This window comes from Bufo gargarizans, chromosome 1 (genome assembly GCF_014858855.1).
Source record: "Bufo gargarizans isolate SCDJY-AF-19 chromosome 1, ASM1485885v1, whole genome shotgun sequence".
NCBI lineage: Eukaryota > Metazoa > Chordata > Amphibia > Anura > Bufonidae > Bufo > Bufo gargarizans.
In genome coordinates, this window is record NC_058080.1 from 695791363 (window position 1) to 695814699 (window position 23337).

The following is a 23337-nucleotide window of genomic DNA, read 5'->3' on the forward strand; positions in this document are numbered from 1 at the left end:
AGACAGTTCAACACATTTAATAATTTCTTATTTTATTGCAACAGGAATGCACAGGCATCATCTTCAATGACATAATTAAAGATGATAAAACTAAAGAGTAGAAGAAAACTACTGTAGATGTGAGTAGCATAATCCAAGATAGTTAAAGAGTTATTCTAGTTAGATCAAGTTGTCCCTACTTAATAGGGTACAACTGTTAGAAAAATGGGGATCCGACCAATTGGACTCCATTGTTCACGAGAATGGGGGTTCTTTGCCCCTGTATTAATAGGTGCCACAAGGGTGTCATGAGCTGCACATTCCTGAGAAAAGGGCTTCAGGAATGCCCCTGTATGAATGGATTAATCGGTGAAGCATGCGCACTGCCACTCTATTAATCTCTATGGGACTGCCAGAAAGATAGCCGAGTACAGCCTTTGCCCATCTCCAGTAGTCCCTTACACTTTCAGTGGAGCAGCAATGAGCAAGCTTGACCATCGCTCCATTTAAACAGGAGACACAGGACCTGAGTTCTCATAGTTGGGGGGGAGTCCCAGTAGTTAGACCCCCATCGATCTAACAGGTGTTCTGCATTCAATGGATCAGGGATAGCTTGTTCTAACCTTTGAGGTTCTTAAAACAAGAAAACACTGGTACAGTCTCACATCCCAAAAAAATGAAAAGCTATAGCATTCCCTTGGTCTTTTTTTTAATCCATTTCATGTAGTCTTTAGTAAGACGGGTGTAGACATCAGCTCCACTTGAAGTCCCGCACAGCATGGGTCCAAAAGAAATAATACCTTTTAGGAAGCCTCCGCAGATAATTGGTCCTCCGGCATCACCCTACAGTGTAGAGATTCAGAAACATAAGCTAAAGAATATAACAGATTGTGTGCGTTTTTAAAACAATTAGATCAATTGTAAAAATTTTAGTTTAATCATTTTATGGCCCCGTGTAAAACAAGATGCTGATGGGGATATACAGTATATATATATATATACTCTGTGTTCTGTTTTAGCAGTACCAGTGCAGGATGTGGACTTTATCCACTGCGCCTTCTCATCAATATTGGATCAGTGGGGCCCAAAACCCTGCACCCCCACTGATCAGATGTTTCAGGCAGGCACCAGTGCCAGAAACTATACGATGAAAGGAAATGGAAGCAGACATCTCTGTACAGTGTAGTGGCTGTGCCAGTGTATGTATCCTTCTGCTTCCCCTCCACTGTATAGTTCTGGTGCTGCAACTGCCTGAAACAACTGATTGGTATGAAACAACTGATTGGTAGTGGTGCCGGGTGTTGGACCTCTACCGGTCTGATATTGATCATCTATCAGTATCAGTAGTTTGGTCTCAACTATCAAGACTGCACTGCACCCCTATGCTTGGAAGGCTCTCAGTCACATCAATTAATGTATCCCTGATGATGGAGAACATTTGAGGTTGTCTCGTGTGCCAAAGATCACCTACAATGCTATGGAGGCTCATCCCCGTCGTGGCCTGCTATTGGCTGCCTTCAATCCCCCTCCAAACAACACCCTCCAACATCGCTGGATGTTTTGATCCACACGACGGGGAGATGCAGCCGTGGGGGCAACAGAAGCGACTCAGGTGCAGGGGAGAGGTAGAAGTATGAGGGGCATGGATATTAGGGGGGGCATTATAGTGGTTGAATAACCCCTTTAAGAGCTGGGAACCCAAAACAGAAGCACGCACAGAAAGTTGTACCTGAGTGCCATGCCATTTGTTCCAAGATGGAGTTTGAAATGTTAGGAAGGAATTCCTAGATTGGTATTGAAGTTAACATGAATGATTTACCCACACATAAACCCGACACTTACATTGCAGAAACCCCTTACAGCACCCTTCTCATTGGTGCACATCATGTCCTTTGTAATCTTCACGCTTGGTTTCCACTGGGAAGCACACGTCTTCCTGTCTATGACGGTCACTCTAGCCTCCATCAGCTTGTCGGCAGGGTTGGGTTTTTTATTGTCAGTCCTGCCCCATCCAGCGATGGTACAGACACTGCCCGGCTTAACTTCAGCAAATTTCTCAGGAAAAAGGACCGTGTTGACAGCCTTGGTTATATTCACTTTACCTAAAAGCTGAATTCAGACAAAAGTCATTCTGGTAAATCTGCTCGTTGCAGCATTGTGAAGAATGGACTCAAAAACACTGTACGGAATATTTACCTTCAAAAGCTGGAGGTTATTAACATGCTTTTCTTTATTAAATTTCTCATGTGCGATTATTTTCACAACTTTAAATTGCTGTCTTTGATTGTCTTTTATATTCTTGATAGAGCGAACCCCAAGATCAACAGTTGTCGTCTTATCTCTACATAGATGGAATTGAAATGTTATTAAAGCTAAAGAACGCCATTTGATGATTCAGCGATAGGACATTTACAACTGAAAACCTTCATGTATAGATCTTTAAAGGGGTTTGTCCGTTGGGTAAAAGCTATTCCAGTGCATTGAGGGAGAACAGGAAGGAGAAACCAGCAAAGGATCCAGGAAGCATTGGAATGGGCACCATGGGGGATTAGTGAGGTCAGTATTACGTCTTTAAATTTTTTTGTTAACGCATTCTGAGCCTATTATTTTTGTAACTCATTCTGAAAAAGTGACATATGATGTAAATCAGTATTTACTTAATTTTTGTTGGTGATTTTTTAATGGGAGGATCCACATAAAATATCCTGAGTTTTCACACTGACCACTGGAGTACACACAATAGGCTGATATGTTCTGTGTTTTTGCAGATCATACTTCAGCTTTGTTGTGTAGACTGGTACACATTTAACAGAGAGCAGGTGGGATAATGACAACCCAATTGTACTGCCTATATAGCAGATGACGATGTATGTCTTTTCCACAAATGGATAGAACGTGTCCTCAATAAAGTCAACGGACCGCATCCGTATTTTGTGGATCCGTGATTCGCTGACCGCCAAACAGATACAGTTGTGTTCATGGGGCCTTTATGTGTGTTGTGTATAGAAAAGAGATTTTATAAGGCTAGGGATATAGCTATAGGGATGTGTTACATATATTATAAATAGTATAAGAAGAAAAGTGGCAGCGCAAAAAATCTCACAAAAAGTGAGAGGAAAGAAAAATACTTTATTCACCCATGTGGTCACAACGTTTCAGCTCACCCATAGAGCCTTTCTCAAGGCCTGCTGTGCTGCCATTGTCTTCATAAATATTAGGTAGGGAACTGTTACCTGTTGTCCACCATACATGTCGGGTTCTAATGCAAAGTGTAAATGAAATTTTAGAAAATCTCATTCACTTACACATAACATCTGGAGGTTGAATTTTTTTTCCACTGCACATAAATACAATAGAAAAAGGGCTAAAGTATGTGAACTACAAGTTATGGAATACGGGAGTAATTATGATTATAAAAATATAATTTGCAATTGCTTTATGTGCTTTTCCCTCTATCCCCTGGTGTACAACCATAGGTTTACCTTTTAGTTTCCTGAAAGTGAAGCTACTCACCTCAGTATACAGTATATATGGCTGTAGACCTGTGCACACAAATGTCACTAGCAGGTTGACAAGGTGTAGATGTTCTGGGGGCTGATTTGTTTTTGAGGTGAACATGTTTACTGTGTGGGTGTGAGCTTTTCTTCACACTTGTAGCAGGAAACTTCACACGTACAGTTGTGCTATTATTCTGCTCTACACAAGGCAGTGAAGAGACGTTATTGACCTTGATTACATTTTTACATTTCAGAGGGTAATAGTAAGAGCCTAAGGGTATGGCCACATATTCAGGTATCTTGATGCAGTTTTGGAAGTCAAAATCAGGATCATAAAAGGTATAAAAAGTATAAAAGACTTCTCATTTTTATTTTATTTTTTTATTCACTCCTGGTTTTGGCTTCCAAAAGTGCATCAAGAAACCTGAATATGTGGCCGTGCCCTAAAGATGCTGCTTCTGGTTCATCAGATGATGTCTAGGAGAACTCTAATAGAGTACTATTTATTGGTAAAAGCTTGATTTAGTTTGAAACAACAGGTTTGGACTGGGTTTTCTTTCTCTTGTTCATCATCCTGTGACCCAGAGCCAGCACCTCCATGTTCTTACTTTCATCCTCCAGAATTCTACAGTAAGACAGACCACAAGGAATATTAGGATGGATCCACGGCAGCAGCTTCCATCTAATATGTGACAGTTTTTTTCCCCAAGGATGATGCACTCCCATATGTCAGAACTCAAAAGACCCTAAGTTAGCGGAGTCCATCATGTCCCAGTGGTGTCCATCGTATGACAGATTTGGCATTGCATTGCTGATTCCGTTATAAATGGAATAGATCCTAGTCCTAACTATCAAAACCACTGTATGACCCTGGAGGATGAATAGGGCTAGTAAATGCCTTTATGGCAACAAATACCCTAGTATTAATAAAAGCACCCATCTAATTAAACTTAAAGAGGACCTGTCACCTCTCCTGACATGTCTGTTTTAGCAAGTTCATTCCCCATGGAATACCAAATTTGGACCATCTATTGTTGTGACTTTGATACACCATTCCTTTAATATTCCTTCTAGAAGTTAAGAATAAATTGTCTGTAGTTTGCAATAAGTTCCACATGGGTGTTACCAGTTGGCGGTGTGTCACTGCACAGTCTGACACTATCTGTGAGGCCTCATGCACATGGCCGCAAATCAAGGATCCTGGCTGAGAGCATGCCACCTTCATGCAGAGGTCAGGTCAGGCAGTGAAGGGTCAGAAGGTGCCTTAAAGGGGTTTTCTGAGAGTTTTTTACTGATGACTTATCCTCTGGCACCCGGCACTCCCACTGATCTGCTGTTTGATAAGGCACCAGCGGTCACAGTAGCACTGCGGCCTTCTTTCAGCTTTTCCTTGTCCATGTAACATCACGTTCATTGGTCACAAGGCCTAGGCACAGCTCAGCCCCATAGATGTGAAAGGGGCTGAGCTGCAGTTCCAAGCACAGCCACTGTACAATCTACTGTGCGCACCGATGCCTTCTCAATGACCTATCAGGGGTTATAAGGTCCGTAAGAATAAAGCTGTAGCCTTCTCTCCCTGCATTCATTGGAAGCCACCTGGCAGCAGGAGAGGTATAGAGTGGGCTCAGCATGCATGTTGGTACCTGCATTCCCTGGATGAAATGGGGGCTATTATGGCACAAAAAATGGTAAAAGGCAGAGTGGACCCAGCATGCATGTGGAACCTGCATTCCCTAAATTTTATGGTGGCCTGTATGGCACATAACAGGTAGTATCCAGTGTTAGGTTCCTGTCTTATAGAGATCCCCTTGACGCCGGCAGACGGGCCCAAATAATTTTGTACAAAATTTATTTGCCAAGTAAGCGTAGCATTAGCTCCAGAATATTTTCTATAACTATGGCATTATTGTACGTTATTTGTGTTTGTAGAGTGCTGTTGCATTGTGTGTTTTTTTCTTCATGTTTCTAGCCATGGCGGCATGCACCTGTGCATTGGGATGTGCTGACTGACCCCTTTTTCTTGCAGTTCTATCAGGGGATAGGCCATCAGTAGGAAACTCTCAGAAAAGACCTTTAAGTACCTTGAGGCTGCCATACTTCAGAAATGTTATTACATGGAGAATGCAAGTAGTTATTAAAACAGACAATCAGACATGTCAGGAGAGGTGACGGGACCTCTTTAACTTTTAATGAGCTAAATAAATTCAAATGTAATCATAGTGCAGATAGAAATCAAAGTGAAGTGAAAGCACAAGGGACCTCCCTGAAAGTGTGCAACCTACCTCCTGCAGGGGACAGGGAAAGTAGTATATTTAAGTGACTCTGATTACATAGGCACTAATGGTCACAAGTATATAGAAGTAGAAATTAACTCAAATATGTCACGGGTGGCTGCAGTCCATTCCATCCCTGTTATCATTAAAGGGCATGTGTCAGCAGATTTGTGCCCATGAAGCTGTCTGAACTGTGCATTCTGCACTTTGATAGACGTAATGCCATTTTCACTGCTTGGCTCCAGTGGCGTAGCTATAGGGGTCGCAGAGGTCACAATTGCCAGAGGGGTCCCACCCAACAGACCTATCTATCATGATCAATGGCTGCACACTCTCCCCAGTCAACAAAGCCCGCTGCCTTGGAGTGACCCTAGATTCTGCCCTTTCCTTCCGACCGCACATCCAACCCCTTTTCACCACCTGCCGCCTCCAACTCAAAAACATCTCCTGCATCCGCGCTTTCCTTAACTTTGAATCTGCGAAAATGCTTGTACATGCCCTCATCATCTCCCGCCTAGACTACTGCAACATTCTCCTCTGTGGCCTTCCATCTAGCACTCTCGCACCCCTCCAATTTATCCTCAACTCTGCTGCCCGACTAATCCACCTCTCACCCTATTACTCCTCTGCCTCTCCTCTCTGCCAATCCCTTCACTGGCTCCCCATTGCCCAGCAAATTCACTTCAAAGTACTAACAAATACATACAAGGCCGTCCATAACCTGTCCCCTCCCTACATCTCTGAGCTACTTTCCCGATACACCCCCACACTCACTTTCCGATCCTCACATCGCCTCTTCCCACAATCGACTCCAAGATTTCTCCCGTGCATCCCCCATACTCTGGAACTCGCTACCCCAACATATCAGACTCTCATATACAGTGGAATCCTTCAAAAGAAACCTGAAAACCCACCTCTTCAGACAAGCCTACAACCAGTGACCCTGCTGCCTCTATACCGCCATAACCAACTTCACCCGCACCTACTGTGTCCTTCTCCCATACCATGTAGATTGTAAGCCCTCACAGGCAGAGCCCTCTCTCCTTCTGTACCAGTTTGTAGCTCGTCTTGTTTATGATTAGTGCAATTGTTTGTATTATGTATGTGCACCCCTTATCATATGTACAGCGCTATGGAATGAATAGCGCTTTAATAATAAATAATAATAATGCGTCTTATTAGGCAACTTTCACTCTAGCGTTTTTTGAGGATCTGCAAAAATTTTTCCGTTACAATAATACAACCACATGCATTCGTCATGAACGGATCCGGTTGTATTATGTCTTCTATAGCCAGGCTGGAACACCATTGAAAGTCAATGGGGGACTGATCCGTTTTCTATTGTGCCAGATTGTGTCAGAGAAAACCCCGTCCCCATTGACTTATATTGTGTGCCAGGACGAATTCGTTTGGCTCTGCTTCGTCAGATGGACAGCAAAATGCTGCAGGCAGCGTTTTGGTGTCCGCCTGCAGAGCGGAATAGTGACTAAAGGGAGGCAAACTGATGCATTCTGAGCTTTTGAGAGCCCTGAACAGATCTCACAAACGAAAAGCCAAAACGCTAGTGTGAAAGTGAAGTGAATACTAGTGAGTACTTCTATTATGGTCTGATCTGAGGTCTAAAACTGGATCTGATCTGAGGTCTGATATGGTGGTCTGAGGATCTGATATGGTGGTCCAATAGGAGGTGTAATAAGGGGGGGCAGGGTTGCCAAACAGAATTTTTCTTTTTTCTGGACAACTTATCCCAAAATTAGGGACATCTTTTTACGGACAAATTGGAAAACCATAATGAAAGGTAAAGATTATAAGTAATACATTTCTATAGCTCAATATACTGATAATAAGTAATTACCAGCATTTACTAATTATAATTACCACCAAAATAATAGAGTCAACTACCACCAGCCTCCAAAAAATCACGGACACATCTTTTTTCACGGACACAGGAAAAAAGTTGCCTATTTTTGTGCACTGTCCAGAAATTTCTGGACGGTTGGCAACCCTCATGGGAGGGGTTCTGATTTGAGATCTGATATAGGGGTCTGATCTGAGGATCTGATATGGGGGTCTGATCTGAGGTGTGATATGGGGGGCTGGTCTTAGGATCTGATCTGGGAGGCTGATTGAGCAATGATGGAGAACAATATAAAGGGTGATTTTTTGTACTGATGCACATTATAAGGGGGTATTTTTTGTACTGGCGCACATCATAATGGGGTATATTTTATACTGGTCCACATTATAAGAGGGTATTTTTGTACTGGCACACATTAAAAGGGGGTATTTTTGTACTGCCACACTTTATAAGGAGAAGTATTAGTACTGGGGGCTATGGGGAACATGATTACTATTATGTACTATGCACTTTGGCAGATAATTATTTATATTGGTGGGACTTTGGGGAGCACTATTACTGTGGGGGGCACCCTGGCACAGTATCAGCTTAGCACAATTATTTGTGTGTGGGGGGGGGGGGCATTATGTTTACACTATTAGTGTCAGGGGCCCGATTTGCAGTTATTTATTAGGGCACTGTGTGTTAATTATTGAAGGGGACATTATCTGTGGGGTACTAGTATTTTCAGGGGACTGTTTCTGCAGTATAGAATTGGGGAGCACAGCGGTCACAGTATTGGGGTGGCAGGATGATGGAAACTGAGATGTCTGTTTGTCAAACTCTGCAGAGATGTAGCTGAAAGAAATCATCATTGTGGTCTGGTCTGAATGGAGAAGATGAGGAAGGAGAACATCTATATCAGAGGAGACATCACTGGATGTAAGAGGTGTGCGGTGCTGTATTACCCTGTATGTTTTGTAGTGCAGTATATAATGTTACAAGTAATGTACAAGTTTAGGTACATTACTTGCATGGGGGGGGGGGGGGGGGGGGGGGTGTCACTTTTTACCTGGATTTGTTGCTGCAAAAGCAAATTGAAATTGTTTTTAATCCAAACTATATAGCCATTTTCTATCACTAGACTATGCCCTGTGACTCCAGACTACAGTTTAGTTACAGTGCTTACAGGGACTCTGAGCATAGTCTAAGACACGCCTGCTGCCTCATCATTATTTCAAGCTGCTGTTCTCTCCCTATACCCTGCACAGGATATAAAGGGAACTATCAATGCAGAAAAATCTGGTCTAAATCAAGGGCTGTCTTTTCAAAAAGGTAGATTTCTTAAAACTATCACTGTATATACATATATATCATGGACATTTCTACACCGCCATGCAGAAATCTAATAGTATAAGAAAAGTTACTCACACAAAACACTCTGCAGATGTTAATACCCAGTCAGGCTTAATCAATACGCCTCCACAAAAAGTTTTTCCAGGGGTTCTCACTAAAGCCATATACGGAGTTGAGCGAGCTTCCTCACCTCCTACAATACGAGCACAATCACCTGAAAGTCACAACAGTATGAACATTAATAATTACCTATATAACTGACATGAATATGGCTTAAATTAGTCTTTATGAGCTGTCAGGAGGTCAGGGATAAGTCCAGCCATCACAGCAGTTGCATTTTTTTTTTATAAAAATGATAGAAAAATGATTTTTTAGCACACAATTTGTAAAAGACAATGATAAAAAATAATTGACCCTGAACGTGTTCATAGGGGAGATTTATCAAAACTGGTGTAAAGGAAAACTGTCTTAGTTGCCCATATCAAACAATCAGATTGATCTTTTCATTTTCCACAGGAGCTCTGAAAAATGAAAGGAAGAATCTGATTGGTTGCTAGAGGCAACTAAGACAGTTTTCCTTTTCACCAGTTTTGATAAATCTCCTAATAATACCAATGGCACCCCAACTGCCACCAGGTTGGAGGCCAAACATCTGGCTGTGCCCCAAGGGGTGTGCCCTCCTATCACAACACGGCACTAGGGAACATTAGTGCGAGGCTTGCCACTATGTTCCATGTGCACAACTTTCATTGCGAGAGCCACTACTACTCCCATCCTTCTCTCACTTCTATGCACATAAAAGGTATCCTGTGGCTCATTTTTTTTGGGCTTGGTGGGTGTGCAATGAATATATCAAGGGGAGAAAAACAGAACTGGATCGCACATCCACAATGTTATGCATAGATCTAATTAAACTCGCTTCTCAGCGCAATATTAAAGTGCACAGGCCCCTATACTGCATGCTGTACAAGAGGCATTAGTGTACATTTTGATCAAAAGGCATAAGCCCACTCACCACGCTAAGGTTGCCTCTTTGAGTGGGACCTACTCTGACAAAAAGGCGCAGCACAATGCGGTGACAAAGCGGCACTGCCCTAGTAGGCGGCAGGACCCAGGAGTCAAACAGCAACCCTGCTGTCTGACAATGCCACCCATGGCACTGGGTCCCACCGACCCAAACAGCACAGCGCCACAAAAACAAAGGCCACCGCGCAGTACTGCACCATGTGAACAGTTGTCTAACACAACATGTCCATTGCTATCAGGAACTGCAGGTCAATCACCACTTATATGCAGACAGGGTGTGCAATGAACCTTCATCTTCCCTGAACACCAGTTCCCAATTGATCTAAAAAAAATGTATGTACAAGGGTGGACTCGGAATTTAACCTCTTGGGGACACAGGGCGTACAGGTATCTCAGGATGGCCAAGCGATTAGCAGAGTGTCAACACATTACTGACACTCTGCTTGAAACGGCTGACATCCCTGCTCACAGATGTCAGCTGTTTAACCCCTTCCATGCCGCGGTCCATAGGGACCGCTGTATGGAGGGAGTTAACAGGGAGGGAGCTCCCTCCCTCTCCCATCTGGGGCTGCTGTGCTGTTTCAGCCCCCGATTCTTGACGGGATCACACCCACTGCTCTGTTGTGGCAGTGGGTGATGGTTACCATGGCAACCGGATGCCTTCACAGGCTTCCGGCTTGCCACAGTAAGGCTAAGTCTGATCAGACTTCTGCTAAAGGCAGAAGTCTGATCAGACTAAGTATAAAGTGAAAATACTGTACAGTACACTATATAGTGTACTAAATTGTATTATACAGACATCGGACCCACTGAATCTTCAAGAACTAAGTCGGTCTGGGTCTAAAACACATTTATCACTGATTAAAAATGTAAAAAATAAAATGCACTACACTTATTAGGTATAGCCACGTCCGTAATAACCTGCTCTATAAAAATATCACATTACCTAACCCCTCAAGTGAATACCGTAAAAAAAACGGTGTAAAAAAAGCAATTTTTTGTCACCTTACATCACAAAAAGTGTAATAGCAAGCGATCAAAAAGTCATACGCACCCCAAAATAGTGCCAATCGTCATCTCATACAGCAAAAATCATATCCCACCCAAGATAATCGCCCAAAACCTGAAAAAACTATGTCTCTCAGACTATGGAAACTAGGGCTGCACGATATGGGAATTTTGTGCGATTGCGATTAGGCCCTAAAAATTGCCATAACGATATGCGATGCGATATTTTAAAGGAATTGTGCTAGAGGTCTATTTGCTTGGATTTTCCCATATGAGCCGCTGAGTATGACATAGTTATGGGGATCTGTGGAGGACGCTGTGTTGTGGGGGATCTGTGGATGACGCTGTGTTGTGGGGGATCTGTGGAGGGTGCTGTTATATGGGGGATCTGTGGAGGGTGCTGTTATATGGGGGATCTGTGGAGGACGCTGTGTTGTGGGGGATCTGTGGAGGGTGCTGTTATATGGGGGATCTGTGGAGGGTGCTGTTATATGGGGGATCTGTGGAGGACGCTGTGTTGTGGGGGATCTGTGGAGGACGCTGTGTTGTGGGGGATCTGTGGAGGACGCTGTGTTGTGGGGGATCTGTGGAGGACGCTGTTATATGGGGGATCTGTGGAGGACGCTGTTATATGGGGGATCTGTGGAGGACGCTGTTATGGGGGACCTGTGGAGGACACTTATGGGGGATCTGTGGAGGACGGTGTTATATGGGGGATCTGTGGAGGACGCTGTTATGGGGGACCTGTGGAGGACACTTATGGGGGACCTGTGGATGGCACTGTTATAGGGGATGTGTGGAGGACGCTGTTATATGAGGGATCTGTGGAGGGCACTGTTATATGGGGGATCTGTGGAGGACGCTGTTATACGGGGGATTTCTGGAGGACGCTGTTATATGGGGGATCTGTGGAGGACGCTGTTATATGGGGGATGTGTGGAGGATGCTGTTATATGGGGGATCTGTGGAGGGCGCTGTTATATGGGGGATCTGTGGAGGGCGCTGTTATATGGGGGATCTGTGGAGGGTGCTGTTATGGGGGACCTGTGGAGGACACTTATGGGGGATCTGTGGAGGGCGCTGTTATATGGGGGTTCTGTGGAGGACGCTGTTATGGGGGACCTGTGGAGGATGCTGTTATGGGGGATCTGTGGAGGACGCTGTTATGGGGGACCTGTGGAGGACACTTATGGGGGATCTGTGGAGGACGCTGTTATGGGGGATCCGTGGAGGACGCTGTTATGGGGGATATGTGGAGGACGCTGTTATGGGGGACCTGTGGAGGACACTTATGGGGGACCTGTGGATGGCACTGTTATAGGGGATGTGTGGAGGACGCTGTTATGGGGGATCTGTGGAGGGCGCTGTTATGAGGGACCTGTGGAGGACACTTATGGGGACCTGCGGATGGCACTGTTATAGGGGATGTGTGGAGGACGCTGTTATGGGGGATCCGTGGAGGACGCTGTTATGGGGGATCTGTGGAGGACGCTGTTATGGGGGATCTGTGGAGGACGCTGTTATGGGGGACCTGTGGAGGACACTTATGGGGGATCTGTGGAGGACGCTGTTATGGGGGATCCGTGGAGGACGCTGTTTTGGGGGATATGTGGAGGACGCTGTTATGGGGGACCTGTGGAGGACACGTATGGGGGACCTGTGGATGGCACTGTTATAGGGGATCCGTGGAGGACGCTGTTATGGGGGATCTTATGCTGGTCCTCCTCATGTGTCCTAAACTGGGCACATAACTGCCTTTTGCATGTAAAGTGTTTTACTAGTGTGAGTGGGTGAAACAATCTCTCTCCTAACAGGTCCGGCCTCTGTACTCACTATGAATGCAATGCTCTGCAGCGAGCGGCAGCGAGGTGGCCGGCCGGCGCGTGACTGACGTCGCTTAGTAACGCTCCTGCTTCCTGAAGTGGGAGGAGCGTTACCCACACACACACTAGTAAAACACTTTACATGCAAAAGGCAGTTATGTGCGCGGGGCCCCTTTTATATATAATCACGGCATTTTCGGGTCGGCCAAATCGCCATATCGCATTTGGCGATTATCGCGATTCGATTATTTTTTCGATTTATCGTGCAGCCCTAATGGAAACACTAAAACATGATTTTTTTTTTTATATGTATGGACAATGTAACCTCACAAAGTTGTAACAACTTATAATAAGTGTAACTTGTCAGCTTGGGAGGAATATGCTGGGTGTGGTTCTATTGTCCCATTGTGTGTTTAAATGGTGATGTCTGTCCTGTTGTCTCCACATGTGTATTAGCGATCTCCCCTTTGTCCTGAGAGATAATTGGATTGTCTTCGGTCGTCTCCCAGGTAGAGAGGAGGAAACCATGATGCATTGTGGGGATATGTTGTATCTGTCCTGTGTCGCAGTCTCCCTTCTGGTCCTCTAGGGGGCGGGAACGATTGGTTGCTGTATTTACATTGTGTGTGTTGTGAATTACTGATTGGTTGGATTTCAAAACCCTGTGGGCAGTACTATGTTTGGTTTTTATCAATAAAAGAGGCTGTACTTGAAGTACAGTCAGATCACTGCTGACCCTCAAGACAGAGCCTTGTCTCGTTATTGGGGGGATTCCCTGTATGCTGTTAGAGACTGATTGCCAGGAGTGTAAGCTGATTGGATCCTTTTCCTGTTTGTCTGCTGACAGCTATTTGTGAGGTTCCAGTTTGGAGTGCTATTTTGTATCCAGTTCGGGAGGTTGGTGTTCTGCAGTAGCTGTGCCTGTCTCTCGGAAAGGGGCATATCGCCTAAACAGATTTTAACCCCTTGTCTGCTGAAACGGTCCGTTACATTGGTGGCAAGCGGCGGGATCGTTCCTACAGCCAGAAGGACAGCTACAGGAGACACCATTTCTTTGGATTCTACAATTTAAGGGCAACGCATGTCCCAGTACAGCGACCCTAAAAGCACCAGGATGGAACCAGCAGTGTTATACGAGGAGGAGGACCCGGACTGGAGGGATGCAGACAGAAAGGAAGTCTGGTATGATGCCCTGGAAAATGCCCAGCGGCGGCGAGGTGAGAGTCTCCCCAGTTATGAGCAGCGGCTACAAAAGCGTGTGGCGATGCGGATGGGTCTCTTGGGAGAGCAGCCCCTGGATGACTGGGTAACAGAGCTCCAGAACCTGGTATGTAAGGAGCTTTGGCTAGAGGACGCTTACCAGGCCCTAAGGTGGCATGTCATTCAACATTCCCCCTGGATGGCTGAGCACGACAGACCCGAGGGTGAGGATTATGATGGACCTGGGTTACTATGGGATGCCTTGGAGGAGGACATTGATCTTGGCAGCACGGAGGAGTCTAGGTTTTGGGACATCTACGACTACCGGATGGGCATGCATGATTATGCTGACGAAAGGGAGGTGAGCAAAGACATGATCCACCTGGTAACAAGGGAGTGGGAGCTGGAGCAGACCTACCAACACCTGCTCAGCTCTGTTCATCCCCAACCTACTCGACAAGTAGAGCCAGATCTGCCCTCCTACAACTGGGAAGACTTGCCGGCGATACCCCCTGCTTCCCTACCAACTCCCAAAGTAGGGAACTTCATTGACTGGTTCTGGGAAGACGTCCCGACGGCAGGTAGAGATGGGACCGAAGTCTCTCCACCGGCCCTACAGGGATGCTGGGTAGCCGGCCCAGATCCCCAACTACAACCAGCATTACTAGGAGTGGAGATGGTCGCACCCACTACCCAGCACCAGGCAGCGTTACAGAGAGTTGAGACAGTCGGTCTGACTCCCCAGCAGCAGTGTGTTGTAAAGAGAGAAGAGACAACCGGTCTCTATCCCCAACCACAGGGGGACAGCACCCCTAACTTCGATGGTGCAGATGGGACCGCGGTCTCTGCACCAGGCCTACCAGGATACTGGACGGCCGGTTCAGATACCCCACCAACCCTGCAGGAATGCCTGGAGGAGGAGGTAAGCGATTCCTCCTCTCCACAGCCGATCTGCAACAAGGTCCTGGGGATAGGATTTCCTGATCCCATCCCAGCGGAAGAGCTGGCATCTGGGCAGAGCGCAGTCGGCCTCTGCCCACCAAGTACCTACAGCTCCAAGCTAGAGAACCACAAGGCAGCAAGGAGTCGCAGATGCCCACTCAACAGCTGGGGACATACGGAACAGAGCCAGGCCCCAAAATTCAACAGGTCCAGTATGGGGTTGTGGTTGGACTGCCAGACTAACTCAGGTACTGACCGTGAGGTCAGGTATCTGGTTAGTCTTCCCTGGAAGGGGGAGATGTGTGACGAAACCAACCTCGCCACTGTGTTTTGGAGGGGGCTGGTTGCTAGCCTCTTGCCTCAGGATTATGGCCCATAGTAACTTTTAAACCCCTGAACCTATTCCAGGGAATTTTGGATAGGTTTGTCCCCCAAGTTATACTGTTTAAATTGATGTAAGTTATATGTATGGACAATGTAACCTCACAAAGTTGTAACAACTTATAATAAGTGTAACTTGTCAGCTTGGGAGGAATATGCTGGGTGTGGTTCTATTGTCCCATTGTGTGTTTAAATGGTGATGTCTGTCCTGTTGTCTCCACATGTGTATTAGCGATCTCCCCTTTGTCCTGAGAGATAATTGGATTGTCTTCGGTCGTCTCCCAGGTAGAGAGGAGGAAACCATGATGCATTGTGGGGATATGTTGTATCTGTCCTGTGTCGCAGTCTCCCTTCTGGTCCTCTAGGGGGCGGGAACGATTGGTTGCTGTATTTACATTGTGTGTGTTGTGAATTACTGATTGGTTGGATTTCAAAACCCTGTGGGCAGTACTATGTTTGGTTTTTATCAATAAAAGAGGCTGTACTTGAAGTACAGTCAGATCACTGCTGACCCTCAAGACAGAGCCTTGTCTCGTTATTGGGGGGATTCCCTGTATGCTGTTAGAGACTGATTGCCAGGAGTGTAAGCTGATTGGATCCTTTTCCTGTTCGTCTGCTGACAGCTATTTGTGAGGTTCCAGTTTGGAGTGCTATTTTGTATCCAGTTCGGGAGGTTGGTGTTCTGCAGTAGCTGTGCCTGTCTCTCGGAAAGGGGCATATCGCCTAAACGGATTTTAACCCCTTGTCTGCTGAAACGGTGCCGTTACAGTACCCTAAAATAGTACCAACAAAACTGCCACACTATCCCATAGTTACCAAAATCGGGTCACTTTTTTGGAGTTTCTACTCTAGGGGTGCATCAGGGGGGCTTCAAATGGGACATGGTGTCAAAAAACCAGTCCAGCAAAATTTGCCTTCCAAAAATCGTAAGGCATTTCTTTCCTTCTGCGCCCTGCAGCAGTTTACAACCACATATGGGGTGTTTCTGTAAGCTACAGAATCAGGGCCATAAATATTGAGTTTTGTTTGGCTGTTAACCCTTGCTTTGTAACTGGAAAAAATGGATTCAAATAGAAAATCTGCCAAAAAAGTGAAATTTTGAAATTGTATCTCTATTTTCCAATAATTCTTGTGGAACACATAAAGGGTTAACAAAGTTTGTAAAATCAGTTTTGAATACTTTGAGGGGTGTAGTTTGTAAAATGGGGTCATTTTGGGGTGGTTTCTATTATGTAAGCTTCACAAAGGGACTTCAGACCTGAACTGGTCCTGAAAAAGTGGGTTTTAGAAATGTTCTGAAAAAATTTCAAGATTTGCTTCTAAACTTCTAATCCTTCTAACGTCCCGAAAAAATAAAATGGCATTCACAAAATGATCCAAACATGAAGTAGACATATGGGAAATGTAAATTAATAACTATTGTTGGAGGTATTACTATGTATTATAGAAGTAGAGAAATTGAAATTTAGAAATTAGCTAATTTTTCTAAATTATGGGTACATTTGGAATTTTTTTATAAATAAAAATTTTGTTTTTTGACTCCATTTTACCAGTGTCATGAAGTATAATATGTGCCTAAAAAACAATCTCACAATGGCCTGGATAAGTAAAAGCGTTTTAAAGTTATTCATGGCCTGGTCCTTAAGGTACAAATGAGCCCGGTCCTTAAGGGGTTAAAGTGGTCATGGAATTTTTTTTTTATAGGGGCTCCAATGTTGTAGGTGGGTCAAAATTGACAGAAGGTGGGGCAACATAAGTAGATGGGCCATTACAAGTTGGCAGGGTAAGTAATACTATAGTGCAGCACAGAATGCCATCACACAGAACCAAATACCACGGTGCAGAACAAAATACCTCCCCAGAAGCTGGCCCTCTTTAGTGGCCATCAAAAGCTTCCACGTTCTGTTCTTCTCCAATTGTCTGTAATATGGATAGGGAGCAGTGGGCTTAGGTGAGATGTGGGCCACAGCACCAAGCCAGTCTTACCTTCAGCATGCTGCCTGGTCTTCCTCTAATAACGACCCTTAGACTGGATTCACACGTCCGTGGAACACGGTCCGTGTGATACCGGCCTGGATTTTTTCTGAGTGCAGGAGCGCACGGCATCATTGGTTGCTTTGACGACGTGCGCTTCCTGCTGCCGCCGCAGTACGCTAATACACTGATATGATCTATACCAGTGTAATACTGTACTGCGGCAGCAGGAAGCGCACAGCGTCATCGCAACCAATGACGCCGTGCGCTCCTGAATTCAGACGAAATCCAGGCCGGTATCACACGGACCGTGTTCCACGGATGTGTGATCTAGCCTTATACTTCTATACTTCCCCCAGTAGTATGTACTACGACATCGGCCCCACCAGGAAAATTCCCTGCAGGGTCTGTGGCCAGCCCACCCCTGTTTATATAACATCCAACAGACAAATACTTCATATATTTTTTTTATTTCCTTAAAATTTGCACTGTATACATCATCCTCTGACATGGTCATGCAGACGAAGGATCTGTTATAGCACACAAGGGAGACAGGACAGAAATATCATTCTTCTGTCAGCAATAAAACTTGAGACTGAAGATCATAAGGGAACATTTATTAAGATCATCTTTTTTAAGAGTAAAAAAAGACTGGTGTATTTGAAAAGCCTGTAAATTACCTCAAATTTATGATCTCTTAATAAATCAGCTTAATTGTATTTAAGGCTGACCTCTAGTGGTTGTTTTCTGGTAGTCACTAAAACTTGTTTCATTGGTTTGACCATGAAAAAATTGAGCAAGTGACCGTAAAAAGATGCAACGCTATCTCTTTCAATGCAAAAAAATAGGTTCCCCCTCAAAACAGATGGGAACAATAAGTCTGGTCAGGAGTGGAGCAGAAATAACACTGTTTATGCGCCTAATTCATGAGCAAAAAGGATGCACCTTTTTCGGAAATAATGCGCAAAACAAAGACAACTCCAAAATGAGTCCCAAAATAATAATTAGATGAACAAGGTGCAAAATAAGTTGGTAAATGAGTCTTAAAAAATAAGAAAGCTTTTTTACTCCTGAAAACAGGCACAGGCACTATAGTAAGGGCTCTTTCACACAAGCGGGTGCCGTGCGTGGAGTCCGCTGCGTGAAAGACAGACAGCTCCGTCCCGGACAGCAGAGGATCCGTCCCGGAGCGTTAAAGAGGATCTTTCATCTGGCAAAAAATTGTGAACTAAGTGTCATGATCTGTAGAGCGTTCTCCCGCTATGCCCTCCGGTATGTTCGGTCACTTAGTTATAGTAGGTGGAGACTTAGGGGACTTGGTTATAGTAGGAGGAGACTGCCCTTGTTCTCCTGGGCGTTTTTTTTCTCCCAGGCTGTGAGCTCTGTGCTGCGATTGGCCAGCGCTACAGCCTAGGAGAAGGAGACGCCCAGGAGAACAAGGGCAGTCTCCTCCTACTATAACCAAGTCCCCTAAGTCTCCGCCTACTATAACCAAGTGACCGAACATGCCGGAGGGCATAACGGGAGAACGGAGCGGCGCCCAGGGATAATAGTAAGTGCAGTGAGATCCCTGGGCGCCGCTCTACAGATCATGACGCTTAGTTCACAATTTTGTGCCAGATGAAAGGTCCTCTGTAACATGATGCTCTTTGCTTCTCTTTGATCTTTTTACTACAAAATCAATGTGACAACTTTATCTCACTGTGATTTTGTAGTAAAAAGGTCACAGAGAGGCACAAGGCATTATCAATCATGTTAAAGCAGAGCGGGGCTTGGCTCTCTTTCACACAGCGGATTCCACGCATGGCATCCGCTTGTGAGAAAGAGCCCTAAATGTACCCCATAGTCCTCTTCGCTGTGCTGCTTCCTTCTACATGCCTGTGTCTATCTGAAATGTCTCCGACTGATAAGGCCCAGAGGCCAGACTACCTGGTAGTACTAAATGACCATTAAGTACTACTAATCCTACTATTCCTACTACTCCTACTACAAAACCGTGGCACAGAATAGCAATATAGTCATCATCAATACACCTTCACACATTTCCATGATTTAAAATCAGTTCCATCCACCTGATTGGGGGTTGGAGAAATCCATGTGCTTGCCTCCCTATTCAAATGAATGCAACTGATTTTCCAAAGGCGGAAAATTCCTCAACAAAATCCGCATTGTGTGAAGGCACCCTAATGGTTCTGGTATTGTAGTACAGTCAGTGTTACCATTGTTCTAAAATGCAATTTAACATTAATACTACCAAGTATGTATCTGCATTATTTCCTGGGTGCTATGATTATCATAATCCTATAACTGATGGTTAGTCTTAGATGACGGCAAAGCATGGAGACGACCTGGATGTAGAATACTTACAATTTTTCCTCTGCAGAATGACTGCCAGAAATATTAGGTTCCACATAGCAAGCATTGTCCCGGAGACTTGAATCCTTGCTGAGAAATGTGTTGGAGGCAGAAACCACCTGGTGTAAGAATATAATTGTTTGCCAAGTTGTGGTTTTTAGTGCAGTGAGAGCTTCTGTTTAACAAGCCGTGTTAATGATATTCCAATTTCTGTTCGTCACCCAGGGTGGTCACACCTCATGCTGTTTGATTTAGGTTTTGCACAGGAAACTGCATTTATGTTGTCTGTATGCCATTTATTACACTCATGAACACTATGATTTGCACTAGACATTCTAAACGACTCAAATTTGTCATAAATTTCACAGAAATTCTCCTTATAAATGAATCCAAAGTTTGGGCGATTTTGTAACGCGCCAGAGAGGCATTACAACCTTTGCACCTCGCTACTATCTTAAATAGGCTAGTTAGTATAATGTCATCCTATGTATTTATTTTCAGGTCCTGCAAAAGGTGTATTCATAATCTTGTTATGTAACTGTTCAAGTGTAATGTGCCTGGTTCACTAGCAGATGGCAGCGTAAATGGCAGAGCTATTTTACAGAGAATGGAGCTTTCTATTCCATTCTAACACCCCCCTCTGTGGTGTGGTGGGCATTTCCGACTTGTTGCAGGGAGAGTGGAGTTCTAGTTAGGAGTCAGTGGAGAGGACCCCCTGATAGGGGAAGGCAGCAGGAGCACATCCCTGTTGGACGAGCCATGTCTGTACCAGCTAGAGCATCTTCAGCTAAGCTGGACATGGAGGCAGATGCCTGAATCCTCAGAAGCCAGGAGTAAAGTTTTCCCTGGACAAATCTAGAGTCAGACTAAAGAAAGAAGTTGCAGCCTACAGTTAAATGTACTTTCACACTAGCGTTGTGAGAATCCGGCAGGCAGTTCCATTGCCGGGCCTGCCTGCCGGATCCTGCAAACCGTATACAAACAGATATAGTTTTTTTCCGGATCTGTTAGACAATATATCGGATCCTTCTCATCCGGTATCATCTAGAATAACGGATCCGGTATTTAATTTTTTTCAAAGATCAAAAGCAAAAATAGCTGCTCCTATATACCGGCGCAGGCGCAGACCGGAAAACCAGATCCAGCAATGCAGCAATTTTCTGAACACTTAATACTGGATCCGGCATTAGTACATCTCTATAGCAAGTGCGGTAGTGTTCTGAGATTTTGGCCAGAAAAAATACTACAGCAAGCTGCGGTATTTTGTCAGGTCAAATACCGTACACGGGACAGAACGGATGCATACTAAACGGATTGCTTTCCATTCAGAATGCATTAGGACAAAACTGATGCATTTTTTTCAGGTATTGAGACCCTTTACCGGATTTCAATACCGGAAAAGAATAACGCTAGTGTGAAAGTACCCTAAAGCGGATTTTTATAGCCAGCCTGTTAGCACAGCAGAGCCAGAGAGCAAGAGACGTATTAGAGAGGAGTTTGCCTGCCACAGTTAATGCCAAATCCAGCTGGAACCAAGATAAAGCCTGTAAATCCTTTGGAAAAAGTTTATTCAAGTAAAGCTGTTTTCAACTTCATCACAAGGTCTGGACTCAACTTATTCTTTATCCCCTAGTGCTACTACCCCCCTTTTTCTGCTTTCAGAGGGCAACGCCTGGGGTCCATATTATCCAGGTGTAGGAGCACAGTGACACGTGCACAAAACATAAAAGGGCATTTAGGCCACCCTACACCACTCTGTTCTTCCTGCACCTGGGTACCATCTACTACATCACTAAAAGGGGCCCTGTGCCCTTGTTGCTTCACTGCAACTAGCGTCACGACAAATATGTACTTCAAGGGACCTCTTGCCTTGCACCCGATGACTGCATTTGCCGTCAAGAACAGAATCCGAACAGGATAAATCTGTGTGCCTTTGGATTATACTGCCTATAGGAATTACAAAAAAAATCTTTAAAAATTACTTTATTTAATTTTTTGCAGAGCGACAGGTGCAAAACTGTGTGCGCCTGCGTTTAAAGGGTTAATCGGCCATCTTTAACTCTTCTTGCACAGGCAGCGCTGGAAAGTAAAGGAATGCCCCAAGCTAGAGCGCGAAAATCCAGCCCTACTCACAGGGAACAACATCCTAGCAAAGTGAAGGGAAGTGGAAGTTCCTCCCCTAAAGCCCATCCTCTTTCACCAGTTAGTATTGCTCGTCGAGGAAGCAAGATGGCGCTTCCTCAACAGCCCGACTGGAACGGTATGTGCTGGGGAGGTGAATTACCTGAGATGCGGGCATCCATAGAGGAGATACGTGTCACGGCCATGGCTATGACCGTGACTCCTGAACCGAATGCGGTTGTCAGCGGTTTTGTTTGGTTGTCAATCACAGGTGAGGGCTTTGGTTTTTGCCTCACCTGTGGTTGCCGCTGGCAACAGTTTTTATGTGGCAGCATTGCAGCCTGAGTTGTGTCGTGGCTGCTTGCTGTGTTATGCGTGCGGTTCCACTTGGCAACTTGTGTGTTTGGTGTGCACTCCCCATGTTTGGTGTGCACGTGTTCACTTCCCCTTTAAGTTGCTGTTTTCCCTTCCCTGGTGGTGGAAGGGTTAACTCCCTTTCTGTGTGTGTGAGACACTGGGTGTGTCTGTGTGGGTGTGGCCACTTTGGCCTATATAGCCTCTGTGTTTGGCATGTCTCAGTGGGTTGCTTCAGCCATGCTTAGCTGGAGCAGCCTGCTGTGAATACCATCTGCCAGTGAGGACCACCCTCGTGGTCATAAATGTAAAACTAACTGTGACTCTTAAGTTTATGTTGATGTCCATTTGATGTTTTCCTTTATGTTATGCACCTATGGATCTGGCTTCCTGTGTGTTTGTGTGTGTGCTGTGTCCATCTGTGTTTGGGTGTGGACACTTGCTGTCTTGCACGGGATCTAGTCTGAGTGTCTGTGGCAGGTAGGTGTGGAAGTGCTTTTCAGCCTCCTGCCATATCCATAGGCTGTTTATGTTCCTTTCCCTGCAGCTTGGCCAGTGAGACTCCTGTTCATTCGTGTCCAGAAAGAACAGGTCGTCTTACCCTGATCCTTGTTCCAGGGCAATCCTGAGGGCTAGTAGGGACCCCTAGGCATCCGGTGTATGAGTCCTCCCACCTTCAGGGTTGACTCATATGGATAGGAGTCAGGGTCAGTTTAGGGACGCGATAGGAAGTGACCTGCTCCCTAATACTGTCGTCCTGGTCAAGCAGCGCGTAACATCTTTTGGCATCGCACGGCTGAGGGTTTTCCCCATCCTCAGCCGTGACAGTATGACCACAGAGGCTCCTCACGTGGTCCTTCCTCGAAAGAGGGTGAAGCATGTACCGCCATCTGCGGATGGGGTGCATGCGCGTTCTCCGGAGGGAGAGCGTTGTGGGGGTTTCGTCGCTGACGGCGCGGTGAGTGGCGTTTCCCCGCCATCCCTTCACCATGCTCTGTCTTGGCGTCCACTGATTTTTATTGCACCGTGGTGTTTGTTTGGTGTGCGGGTGCACACCTTCGAAAGAGGGTGCAGCATGCAGTGCCATCCGCTTGCGGCCTGCATGCGCATTCTCCAGAGGGAGAGCGTTAAGGGGGATCACCATTAACGGCACGGTTGGTGGCTTATTCCCCGCCACCTTACCTTCCGTGTCCGTGTTGGTGATCCCTCGT

The 23337-nt window shown here is 45.4% G+C and overlaps 1 protein-coding gene across 2 annotated transcripts; it reads right to left on the bottom strand.

The window, feature by feature from the left end:
- Positions 1–6: 6 nt before the first annotated feature.
- LOC122936408 (granzyme A-like) lies at positions 7–19860 on the bottom strand. Of its 2 annotated transcripts, none has more exons than XM_044292587.1 (5): positions 19664–19860; positions 9018–9156; positions 2176–2320; positions 1822–2088; positions 7–822 (listed from the first exon to the last, which is right to left on the bottom strand). In XM_044292587.1, exons 1-5 carry the CDS (start codon positions 19716–19718, stop codon positions 664–666), a joined length of 765 nt encoding a protein of 254 aa, XP_044148522.1. In that variant the 5' UTR covers positions 19719–19860; the 3' UTR covers positions 7–663. The 2 variants fall into 2 exon arrangements, with proteins under 2 accessions (XP_044148522.1, XP_044148523.1); XM_044292588.1 differs by having other exon boundaries at positions 9018–9135; positions 19664–19809.
- Positions 19861–23337: the final 3477 nt, after the last annotated feature.

What these genes read in the sequence shown, in the direction of transcription:
- LOC122936408 (XM_044292587.1), bottom strand. Translation starts at nt 19,718, where the DNA reads ATGCTTGCTATGTGGAACCTAATATTTCTGGCAGTCATTCTGCAGAGG. An exon ending in CATTCTGCAGAGGAAAAATT is followed by an intron (nt 9,157 to 19,663) that starts GTAAGTATTCTA and finishes TGTGACTTTCAG; the next exon opens with GTGATTGTGCTCGTATTGTA. An exon ending in CTGTAAGGGGTTTCTGCAAT is followed by an intron (nt 823 to 1,821) that starts GTAAGTGTCGGG and finishes TCTACACTGTAG; the next exon opens with GGTGATGCCGGAGGACCAAT.